We start from the raw sequence: 12,641 nt of genomic DNA, 5'->3' as shown, positions 1-12,641 counted from the left end.
AACCACTGTGCTTGGGAGACAGAGGCAGGCAGATTTCTCATCTGCATAGCAAGCTCCAGCCAAGACTACAAAAATGAGACTGTCTCAAAGACAAAATAATTATAGAAATATAAATTTTTCAATGTTAGGAATCAAACTCATGGCCTTGTACCATAGTTAGGCACTCTCACACTGAGCTATATCTCAAGCCAATATGTGTTTGTGTGTAAGTGCTGTATATTGAAACCAAGGCCTCATTTTGCATGCACTTTGCCATTGAGTCTTGCCTCCATCCCTTAGAGTTTCAATATGCCATAGTGTCTCTGATTAGCTGCAAACAGCAGTCTCTGGAGGCAGCTCCGTGCTCCTTGAGAGTTTATTGTGCTCTCGACAACAGTAAGCAGGTTTCTCTTCATTAAAACTTTATTTTTCTCATATCTGGAAATCATACTGACTTTTTAATCTTAAAAATAATTCTTATTCTCAGTATACCTTGCTCATATAAAAGATATAAGGGATTCAGAGACCATATCATACAATTGCTGTTTTCTCCAAGTTCCTATTCATTCAGATACCAAAAAATGTTCCCATTCATAAACAGGTGGTTTTTCTTCTCCATTCCTCCTGTGTTGGTTTTAGTGTGTTGACCATGCACTTAGTAACAGTAGGTGTGCTAATACTAAGAGTCAGTTTGTTTTTATTTGGAAATAACCATGTACTAATTGGAACTTGTACTAGGTAGAGTCACATCTCCCATGGTGCTTGGGTTCTTATTACATCTACGAGTCTCTGATGGAACAATTGGGGCAGTGTATCAAATATTCCATGTGTTTGTTGGTACAGCATAAGTCTCTATGAGATAAAATCAGAATTCACTTTGGAACAGTGTGTCACAATATCTTTACATGTAAGTGTATAGTAAATAGTAAAGTATGAACAGAAGAAAATCAAAGATGGAGTTCCTTTTAAGGAGTTAATAACCTGTGAGAATAAATACCTTATAGAAACATATGAAATGCACCATGATTGAAATGACATTTTAAAATTTTATTTCCATTTGCTTTGTTTTGAGACAAGACCTTACTGTGTAGCCCTGGCTGGTCTGTAACTCACTCTGTAGACCAGGCTGGCCTTAAACTCATAGAGATTCACCTGCCTCTGCCTCTGCCTCCAAGTGCCAGGATTAAAGGCGTGCACCACCACACCTCTGCACTTGGGTGAGGTAAACATCTTCACTATCCCGAGGTTTGTAATTTCTCTCACACCCAAGCCTTTTTCCTGGTTCATTCTTCTCATGCTTCTCAATAAGGCCTTCAATAAACTCCACAGCCAGGTTGGAGACCTTCCCATCCTCCTTGGCCTCTCTCAGTGTGATAGTTATTTCAGTGCCCTGTAAGCCCCAAGTGGTTTTCCACCCTCATAGACTCTGTGACAGAACTGGTTGTGTCTATATATATTCCACATTAAATCTCAAAAAAAATATTGTCTGACACCCAATCGTGTGTTTAACGAATCAGTTAAGTGAAAAATATTAAAAACGAATATGTCAGGATATCAAAGGCCAACTTCAAGAATTACAATCTATAAATACGACGGATGCTTCTGTGTAGGTATTAAACTGAACCTTTGGGAAACGGTAATTATACTTGAAGCAATATTGGTGGAGTTAAGGTTAGAGTGCGACATCCCAAAGAAAAATAACTTGAAGCCACACCCCTTGACAAATATCAGTTCAGTTGTGTGAAATCAGTACGAGTCCTCTTGCCTTCAGCGAAAAGAAGTAAAGAAGCTAGGAACAAAGGGTTACTTGGGTTTACCTGGGAGTGTGCAGTGAACAATTAGGCCTCTGGGTGTCGCTGTTGACCATACAAGAAGAAAAGGCGCTGCTGAAACGCAGTCCACCATTTCCCTGCTGCATAGAAACGCCAAGAACAGTCTGAGAAGAGAGAAGTAGCTCATCATATCATCATCCAGGTCTGTAGTGTGTGAATTAAATCCACGAAAGATTTATCTCCTTGAGGGTGTAAGCCTGGGACCCATCGTGGGCATTCAGAGGGGGGAAAACAAGAAAGGAAATGATGCGTCTGGGACTAGAAACCGCAGGAGCCCTGGCTTTGCTGTGCGCGCTCCTGGGGACGCAGTGTGCGGATGGCTTCAGGAAGATCCGCTACTCGGTGCCAGAGGAGCTGGACAAAGGCTCCTTCGTGGGCAACATCTCCAAGGACCTGGGTCTGGAGCCCCGCGAGCTGGCAGAGCGCGGGGTCCGCATCGTCTCCAGAGGTAGGTCGCAGCTTTTCTCCCTGAACCCGCGAAGTGGTAGCTTGGTTACCGCAGGCAGGATAGACCGGGAGGAGCTGTGCGCCCAGAGCGCGCCCTGTCTTGTGAGCTTTAACATCCTTGTGGAGGATAAGCTGAAAATATTTGAGGTAGAAGTCGCTATCAGCGATATTAATGATAATGCACCTAGCTTTCCAACAGAGGAATTGGAAATAAAAATTGGTGAATTAACAGATCCTGGAACTCGATTTCCACTTAAAACTGCATTTGACCCAGATGTGGGCACGAACTCTCTGCAGAACTATAAGCTCAACCCCAGTGATTATTTCTCCTTGGCTGTGAACAGTGTCACAGATGACGCCAAGTACCCAGAGCTAGTGCTGGAGCAAGCCTTGGATCGTGAGAAAATAGCAGTTCATCAGCTTGATCTCATTGCCTCTGATGGTGGAGACCCTGTCCACTCCGGCAAATTGTGCATCAAGGTGATAGTCTTAGATGCAAATGACAACCCGCCCGTGTTTACTAAGCCAGAGTACCATGTCAGTGTTCTGGAAAATGTGCCAGTGGGCACCCGGCTGATCACAGTGAATGCCACTGATCCTGATGAGGGATTCAATGCTCAAGTGTCCTATATTCTAGACAAAATGCCTGGGAAAATTGCTCAGGTTTTCCATCTCAATTCGGTGACTGGAGATATATCAATACTAAAAAGTCTCGATTATGAGGATGCTGTGTTCTATGAAATCAAAATTGAAGCACAAGATGGACCAGGTCTTTTTTCAAGAGCCAAGCTTCTTGTCAAGGTTCTGGATGTGAATGACAATGCCCCAGAAGTTTCAATCACTTCTCTCACAGGCTCAGTCCCAGAAGAAGCCCCTGCTGGACGAGAAATCGCTCTTATCAGTGTGCATGACCGAGATTCTGGCCAAAATGGGCAAGTCACGGTTTTTGTCCTAGGAAACCTTCCCTTTACTTTAGAAAAATCAATAGACCAATACTACCGCTTAGTGACAGCTAAGTCTCTGGATCGTGAACAAGTGTCTCAATATAATATCAGTCTAAAAGCCACGGACCAGGGAAACCCACCACTGTCCACAGAAACTCATATCACTCTGCATGTGTCAGACATCAATGACAACCCTCCTACCTTCACACACACCTCCTATTCAGCCTATGTTCCAGAAAACAATCCTAGGGGAGCCTCCATCTTCTCTGTTACAGCACAGGACCCGGACACTGACAAGAATGCACAAATCACTTACTCATTGGCTGAGGACACACTTCAGGGGGTGCCACTGTCATCCTACATCTCCATCAACTCCAATACTGGTGTCCTGTATGCTCTTTGCTCCTTTGATTATGAGCAGTTTAGGGACCTGCAGTTGCAGGTGACAGCTAGTGACAGTGGGAACCCTCCACTCAGCAGCAACATGACACTGAGCCTATTTGTGCTAGACCAGAATGACAACATGCCTGAAATCCTGTATCCTGCCCTCCCAATAGATGGTTCTACTGGTGTTGAGTTGGCACCCCGCTCTGCAGATCCTGGATACCTGGTGACCAAGGTGGTGGCAGTAGACAAAGACTCAGGACAGAATGCCTGGCTCTCCTACCGCCTGCTCAAGGCCAGTGAGCCAGGACTTTTCTCAGTGGGGCTGCACACGGGTGAAGTACGCACTGCACGGGCCCTGCTTGACAGAGATGCCCTCAAGCAGAGCCTAGTGGTGGCTGTGCAGGACCATGGCCAGCCCCCTCTCTCAGCCACTGTCACACTCACCATAGCAGTGGCTGATAGCATCCCTGATGTCCTTGGGGACCTGGAAAGCATCCATACCCCTGCTAATCCCAAAGATTCAGACCTCACACTCTACCTGGTGGTGGCAGTGGCTGTGGTCTCCTGCATCTTCCTGGCCTTTGTCATTGTGCTGCTGGCACTTAGACTACGGCGCTGGCACTCATCACGCCTGCTACAGACTTCAGGAAATGGATTGGCTGACATACCAGCCTCTCACTTTGTGGGTCTGGATGGGGTGCAAGCTTTCCTGCAGACCTATTCCCAGGAAGTTTCCCTTACCTCAGGCTCAAGGAAGAGTCACCTGATCTTTCCACAACCCAACTATGCAGACACGCTCATCAGCCAGGAGAGCTGTGGGAAAAGCGAGCCTCTTATAATACCTCAAGATTTACTTGAAACAAAAGAAGACCCCAACCTGCTTGAGGTAAGTTTATTTCTTTGAGTGTTATGAATGTTCGTGCCAGTATGGTTCTTACAAAACCTTAACACATATTTGAGAAGTAAAGCAACAATGTAATTGTACATTCTATTTTCTCTACCTGTGCCCACTTGCCTATGAGAAGGCTGTACCTCCTGACCTTGTTATGGCTGAATGGGACTAGGTAGCTATTTCTGGCCAATACATTGTGAGTATTGGCAATAATATGGCACTTCTGGAAGCAACTCTAAGTGTCATTTTGAAAATTCTAGTTCTCTCCTTTACCCTTAGAAATTATGGTTGTCCTTCTACCTATATTCTTGAGTAACTGTAATAAGATCCTTGTAGTTGACCCAAAAGTGGTCCATACACCTGTGATAAATGGACCATTCACAATTTCATTCTCATTGTTCAATTGCTGGGGTGGAACCCAGGATCTTGGCACATGTTGACCCTCTGTTGGACCACTGAGCTGTACCTCAGTCTGCCCTTTCACCCCTGAAATTTGAACTTTGTCACTCCTCCCACTAACCTATCCTGACTGACACAAACAAGTGGGGAGAAAGGATAAATACAAAGTATTTTATGCTTTCATAACATTTTGTCTGAACCTTTCCAAGTCACACCACAGTCTTTACATCATTTGTTTGTTTTTTTGTTTTTTTGTTTCGTTTTGTTTTGAGACAGGGTTTCTCTATGTAACAGCTCTGGCTGTTCTGAAACTCAATTTGTAAACCAGGCTGGCCTCGAACTCTCAGAAATCCTACTTTTTGCCTCCCCAGTGCTGGGATTAAAGGTGTGTGCTACCACCACCCGTCCAGTCTTTACATCTCAAGGATCCAAAGGGGAAGGGAGGGGGAACTGGAGTTGGTATATAAAATGAAAAAAATTAAGAGAAATGAAGGATATAGCAGTGTGCTTGTAGTTGCAGTTACCTTGGAAACTATGAAGGTGGGATCACTCAAGCCTAGAGTTCAAGACCAACCTGGACAACATAGCAAGAGCTGTCTCAAAAAGAAAAGCAGAGATTAGTCGGATGATTAAACCATTGTGCCTAAAGTGTGTGTGTGTTTGTGTGTGTGTGTGTGTGTGTGTGTGTGTGTGTGTGTGTGTGTGTGTGGTGATTTTATTTTTTGTCTGAATGTGGAAATTTCACTGACCTAAACCATTTTGTGTCATGAACTGGTATTTATCACCCTTTAAGATTTTTTTTAAAAAACCTGGAATGTAGCTGTACCACTCCTGGATATTTACTCAAAGGGCTGTTAAGTCAACATATCAGAAATATTTGCACATCAATGCTAATTGCAGAACTGTTCACAATGACTGAGTAACCTAGATATCCATCAATAGAGGAATGAATAAAGAAAATGTGGTGTGCATGTATACACAATGAAACTTTTCAGCCATAAAGAAAAATGAAGCTTTGTTGTTTGTAGGAAATTGAATGCAACCGTAGATGATTAAGTTGCATTAGTTAATATTAAACAAGTTAAGTCAATCTCAGAACGACAAATACTATGTCTTCTCTCATTTGTAGACCCTAAGTTTTATATAGATACATAAAATGATATATGTGTGTATGGTATTCAAGGAAAAGTGAAACTGCTAGGGAAAGGAGGACTAACAGGAGGGAAGCGAAGAGGAAAAGGAGGCTATGGGGGCACAGGGGCCCAGTGTACAATATATATGTATAAAAATGTCCTGTGAAACCCAGTTTTATATACAGTGAATAAATGCCAACACAAGAATATTTCAAAATAGGAGGAAAATATTTCTGTCTCTGCAAGAGATCCCCAGACCATTCATTACAGCAATGAAATATGAATCCTGAGTGTGTTCTATCTAGAATTTTCTTTGGTCAGAAGTTATAGGTCCATTCTCAAATCTATGAAATTATTTTACTCCTGTAGCTGCAAAAGAGGGTTATCCAAGAATGAACCAAAATGTTTTTCATTGTGTCTCAAAGGAATAAATTTTCCCTTAATATGTTAGAAAATATAGCATTAAAATGTGTGAGTCAATAGACCCTGAAGACAATATCTATAAGCATATAAAACTATATTTTCATTCAAGATCCATAAATGTGATGGAATCTTGTGGAATGGAATGTAAAGGCAGGAAATAAAATAATAAAAATGGAATCTTGTGGGAAATATAATGTTGTGTTTCTACTGGAGATGATTGAACTTCAAAATAATAAAACGGTGAGCTGACGATTTTCCATTCATTTCTGCTGCTCTAAGAAAATACTTGAGACTTGGAAATTGATCTTTAAAATAAAGATTTGTTTATCTGGTTAATGGGACCTATGAAGTCCAAGAACATGGCACTCTCATCTGCTCCACATCTGCTTGGAGCCTTTTCTTTCAGGGTCATCACATGTAAAAAACAAAGCAAGTATCTCAGAGACTGTTATTTTTACAACAAAGCCACTTAAATGATAATTCAGTGACCAATCATTGATTCAGCAATGAAGGCAAAGCCTTCCTGGCTAAAATGTTTCCTAAAGATCCTGCCTCCAAGCCTGGCGTTGGTGGTGAACACCTTTAATCCCAGCACTCGGGAAGCAGAGGCAGGTGGATCTCCGTGAGTTCGAGACCAGCCTGGTCTACAAAAGCTAGTTCCAGGACAGCCTCCAAAGCCACAGAGAAACCCTGTCTCAAAAAAACCAAAAAAAAGAAAAAAAAGATCCTGCCTCCAGATACCATTATACCATGGATTGGGAGATGGAGGTTCTAACACATGAAATTTAGGAGGTGCATTTAAGCCATTGTCATCTGATTTGTTGGTACATTAGAAATAAAGGGATTGCTTATTTGAGTTACCCAAATCCAGGATCAAGTCCTAAAATGGAGCACTTATGTCAAGTGAGATGCCTCAGTAGTAAGGCTGCTTGCTTCCAAGACTAACAGCCTGAGTTCCATCCCTAGCACCTACATGATGAAAGGAGAAAACCAACTCCAGTATATTGTCCTCTGACCTCCACATGAGTGCACTGCATACACACACACACACACATAAACACAAAAATAAATAAATTTAATAAATGGTAAATAATAAAATTAAATGTTTAAGACTGTCAATGTCTCACCAAGAGTTACTGGCAATCAATAACTTTATTAATTAGTGGCATTAGACTGGTTGAAGTTAAGAATCTGGTATATAGGGTATTGCACATTTAGAAATAATTTGTTTCATAAAATAAATATGGTTTACACAAGGTTCACAATTATAAAAGCCCAAATACTACATCAATATTTTTAATAGGCTATCAGGCTCTGATGTACTTAACTGAAAATAGCATGGTTTGCAAAGACTATCAATACATTAAAATATCTCTGGAGACACCACTCCTCTCTTTTGCAAAGACTATCTTTAAAAACTTTTGCCGAATTGATGAAACATACATAGAAATTAAAATACCAAAAAACGAATTTACTTCAATAAACTTGCAGAAAGGTAAAGACCAGGGTCCACTGAATAATGAGGGTGAAAATACATCCACTCACTTATTGGAATACAACAGTCAGGCCTGAGTTCTGTAGTGCCAGATGTCATTGATGACATTTTTCTCCAAAACTGGGAAAAGGAAAAACACACGCCTTGTGAAATGGAGAAGGTGAATGTATAATGAAAGCATTCATGAAATAATGATAAACAAGAAAATGTCAAAACTAAAGGGAAATGTGAATATCTGGTTCTTTTAAGCAAATCAAAAGTCAAAAGAGCTTTGAGGATCAACAGCTACACGATACGCAGTTTTACAATACAACCTCTAGGCGCCGCTATTGACCAAAGAGAAGAGAAGGGTTTCCCGCAGGGTCCAGCTAGGGCTTGCCTGCTTTTTCTTGCACCTATGAGAACATCCGTCCGTCTCCTGTGCACCCTTCAAGCGCCTGACAAATCCTGCCTTCAAGTCACAAACATCCGAGGCACAGACTGTCTTTTTTAAAATCCCAGAAAACCTCGAAAAGAAGCTTCCCTGCGAGCTCAGAACGGCAGAGCAACCCCAGAGGCTTTGGAACGATGGCAAATCAGGTACTGCTTCACTTCCTGGTGCCTTTGTTCTGTGGCGCCATCTCCCAGCCCATCCACTACTCCATTCCGGAGGAGCTGGCCAAGGGCTCTCCGGTGGGGAACCTCGCCCAGGATCTAGGGCTCAGTGTCCAGGAACTGCCAGCCAGAAAACTGAGAGTTAGTGCAGAGGATTATTTCAGCGTGAGTGCAGAGAGTGGAGATTTGTTAGTGAGTGGCAGGATAGACCGAGAGAAGATTTGCGGGAGGAAATCTGAGTGTGCACTGGAGTTTGAATCGGTTACTGAAAATCCGATGAATATTTTCCACGTAACTGTTGCCATCCAAGATATCAATGATAATGCACCACATTTCTTTGGGAAAAGCATTGAATTGGAGATCTGTGAATCAGCCTTACCAGGAGTAAAATTCCCTCTGGACTCTGCACGAGATGCAGATGTGGGAAGCAACTCACTAAAGATGTACACTATCAGCCCCAACTCACACTTCTCCTTGTCGACGAAGGAAAGTCCCGATGGAAGTAAATACCCAGAACTACTGCTGGAAAAACTTCTAGACAGGGAACACCAGAGCTCCCATCACTTAATCCTGACTGCCATCGATGGTGGAGACCCACCCCTAAGCAGTACCACCCAGATCTGGATCAGAGTCACCGATGCCAATGATAATGCTCCAGTGTTTAGCCAGGACATTTACAAAGCTAGCCTCCGTGAAAACATGCCCCGGGGAACCTTCGTACTGCAAGTGACAGCCACCGACCAGGATGAGAGTGTTAATGGAGAGATCACCTATGCCTTCCTTAATGGCCCTGCAAGTACTAACCTCGTCTTCAGTCTCGATCCAAATACTGGAGCTATCACAACTAATGGTACGTTGGATTTTGAAGAAAAGAGCAGATACGTGTTGGGTGTAGAAGCCAGGGACGGAGGAGTGCACACGGCTCACTGTAATGTTCAGATTGAAATTCTTGATGAGAATGACAATGCCCCAGAGGTGACATTCATGTCCTTTTCTAACCAAATTCCAGAGGACTCGGTCCTTGGAACAGTAATAGCCCTCATTAAAGTCCGAGACAAGGATTCTGGACAAAATGGTCTGGTGATATGCCATATTCAGGAAGAACTTCCCTTCAAATTGCAACCCACCTCCAAGAATTATTACAAGCTAGTAATAGACAAGGCCCTGAACCGGGAACGGACCTCAGAGTACAACGTCACTATCATGGCTACCGACAGTGGCAAGCCATCCCTTTCATCCAAGACATGTGTTACTGTGCACATCACAGATATCAACGACAATGCACCGGTTTTCCACCAGGCCTCCTACTTGGTCCACGTGGCTGAGAACAACCCACCTGGAGCCTCCATCGCCCAAGTCAGCGCCTCAGACCCGGATTTGGGATCCAATGGTCACATCTCCTACTCCATCATAACCAGCGACCTGGAGACAAGGGCGCTGTCCTCCTACGTGTCCGTGAACCAGGACAGCGGAGTGGTGTTCGCTCAGCGCGCCTTCGACCACGAGCAGCTGCGCTCCTTCCAGCTGACACTGCAGGCGCGCGACCAGGGCTCGCCCCCGCTCAGCGCCAACGTGAGCATGCGCGTGCTGGTAGACGACCGCAACGACAACGCCCCACGCGTGCTGTACCCCGCGCTCGAGCCCGACGGCTCTGCTCTCTTCGACATGGTGCCGCGCGCCGCCGAGCCCGGATACCTGGTCACTAAGGTGGTGGCTGTGGACGCGGACTCGGGACACAATGCCTGGCTGTCGTACCACGTGCTGCAGGCCAGCGATCCCGGGCTCTTCAGCCTGGGCCTGCGCACTGGCGAGGTGCGCACAGCCCGTGCCTTGGGTGAAAGAGACACGGCCCGGCAGCGCCTTCTGGTCGCTGTGCGTGATGGTGGACAACCGCCTCTCTCGGCTACAGCCACGCTGCACCTGATCTTCGCTGACAGCCTGCAGGAGGTCCTGCCAGACCTCAGCGATGACCCTCTGCCATCTGACTCCCAGAGTGAGCTGCAGTTTTACCTGGTGGCGGCCTTGGCCCTGATCTCAGTACTCTTCCTCCTGGCGGTGATTTTGGCTATTGCCCTGCGCCTGCGACACTCCTCCAATTCAGCAGCCTGGAGCTGCTTTCAGCCTGGTCTCAGTTGGAAGTCTCAGTCTGTGATTCCTCCCAACTGCAGCGAGGGAACGTTGCCCTATTCCTATAATCTGTGTGTTGCCTCGCATTCTACGACTGCAGCGGGGTTTAATTTTCTCCATATGGCACCAGAGATTGCTCCCCCTCAGGATCTCCTGTGTGATGATCCTTCTGTGGCTGTAGATGGCAATAATGAAGATCCCAAAATCTCATACGACCCTTCTTCTCTTGGGGTAAGTTTCTGTAGAGCTATTTAAATATTATCTCCTGTATTTGCTTCTAGGTCAGGCACAAATTAATCGGTTTAGTCATTCTTTCATAGTTTGGGGACGATTTACTGAGAGAAGTGTTGTGGATGCATTAGTTCTTTGTTGCTCAGTCATCTTGTGAATGACTTGATTGCCAACTTCGGTCTTTACTGTTGGTGTTTCTGTGTGACTAGCAAATCTTGCTCGACACTGTTTCCTATAAGTCAACATCCTTAATAATATTAGTGCCCTTTCTTACTTGAGTTGTGAAGACAGATATTTTTAAATAATCTTTAACTCTTTATAAGCATATTAATATTTCTTTCTGCCTAAATTAAAAACTATGGTCATCTTCACGAATTCCCTTTCTCACCTGAACAACTTTTTATTGCAATGTATCCGTTTAACATGACCTTCCAATAACTAGCACTTATTTGTCTTCCCACGAGTACCGAAGATTGCCACATTTTATATTGGAAACGCTAACTTTGGGCCAATATTACTCTTACTTATAATCTCCAAGTTTCTCTTTTCAACATTTATTTGTGGGGAGTGAGGCATACATGTGCCATAGGGAGCATGTGGAGGTTAAGAGACAATATGGAGTCAGTTTGCTCCTTTCACTCATGGGACCTGTCAGGATCAAACCCCTGAAATTGCTGCGCTTGGCTGCAAGAGCTTTTACCACCTGAGCCATCTTGTCAACCCCCCCTGTGGATCTTCTGATGTTCTTTAATCATTTATTTTATGGCCTTTCTACTTTGTCACCAGTATAGTAAGGACTGTGATGATCTTTCTATTTATGAAACATTTTATATCTTTCTTGTTATTCTAATATAATTTCTGTGAGTCAAATCTACAAACATTTTGAGGTACTTATGCTATTTTCAGTTATTTCCAAGACATCATTTTAATCTCCAACTCCTGAGCATGTAATATATCTTTTAAAGATTATAAAACTCACATTTAAACTACTCTTTCAAAGACTAAAGAGTTTTAATTATGCATAATTAATAGGATTTTATGACTCCTTAAAAGTTTGGTCATTTGCACATGCTAATTGTTAACTAAGAAATAATTTAAATAGTGTGTGGCTTTTTGACTTGTCTCAAAATTTCTCAGATTTCCCAAGAAAGCTGTGACATGGGATGATAGTGATGCATACACAACTGTTGAAATAACTCCTTTTTTGGCTATTTCTGAAATCAGTGGTAAAGCAATTTAAAACAGTGGTAAAAAGAAATAATAGACACATCCTGATATGAAAAAAACTGAAATATCTTTTGTGGGATTGAGACAGAGTCTCTCCACAAAGCTCTGTCTGTCCTGGAACTCACAAAGAACCTCCTGCCTCTGCTTCCTGAGTGCTGAGATAAAGGGGTGCACCACCACACCTGGCTGAAATATCTTCAGCCTAACTTTTCTGCTTTGGTGCTATCATTTATTTTAATATTTGCCCATCATTTGAGTTTGATTTGCACTTGACTCATTAAATATTGAAAATGTTTTAGTCTATGAAAGTTGCTGTTGGTCAGGCATTGGTGGCACACGCCTTTAATCCCAAAACTCGGGAGGCAGAGGCAGCCAAAATCTCTGTGAGTTTAAGGCCAGCCTGGTCTACAGAGGGAGTTCTGGGACAGGCAGGGCTGTAACAAAGAGAAATCCTTTCTTGAAAATAAAAAAGAAGTTGATGTAAAGACTGAGGTCACGCTGTGAATATGACAGTGATGACATAGTGTATGA

General features: G+C 43.4%; 2 protein-coding genes across 2 annotated transcripts; both read left to right on the top strand.

Annotated features, from left to right (window-relative positions):
* The first annotated feature begins 2,054 nt into the window (after positions 1-2,054).
* On the top strand, positions 2,055-4,493 carry LOC107976989 (protocadherin gamma-A3-like). The gene has a single exon (XM_027398075.2). The coding sequence runs from the start codon at positions 2,055-2,057 to the stop codon at positions 4,491-4,493; it is 2,439 nt and encodes an 812-aa protein (XP_027253876.1).
* Positions 4,494-8,411: 3,918 nt separating this feature from the next.
* LOC100757337 (protocadherin gamma-B1-like) lies at positions 8,412-10,907 on the top strand. The gene has a single exon (XM_027398074.2). It carries the CDS (start codon positions 8,499-8,501, stop codon positions 10,905-10,907), a length of 2,409 nt encoding a protein of 802 aa, XP_027253875.1. The 5' UTR covers positions 8,412-8,498.
* Positions 10,908-12,641: the final 1,734 nt, after the last annotated feature.

Source organism: Cricetulus griseus, chromosome 2 (genome assembly GCF_003668045.3).
Source record: "Cricetulus griseus strain 17A/GY chromosome 2, alternate assembly CriGri-PICRH-1.0, whole genome shotgun sequence".
Classification (NCBI taxonomy): domain Eukaryota; kingdom Metazoa; phylum Chordata; class Mammalia; order Rodentia; family Cricetidae; genus Cricetulus; species Cricetulus griseus.
Note: the sequence above shows the minus strand (reverse complement) of the source record. Positions and strands in the feature narration are given on the sequence as shown.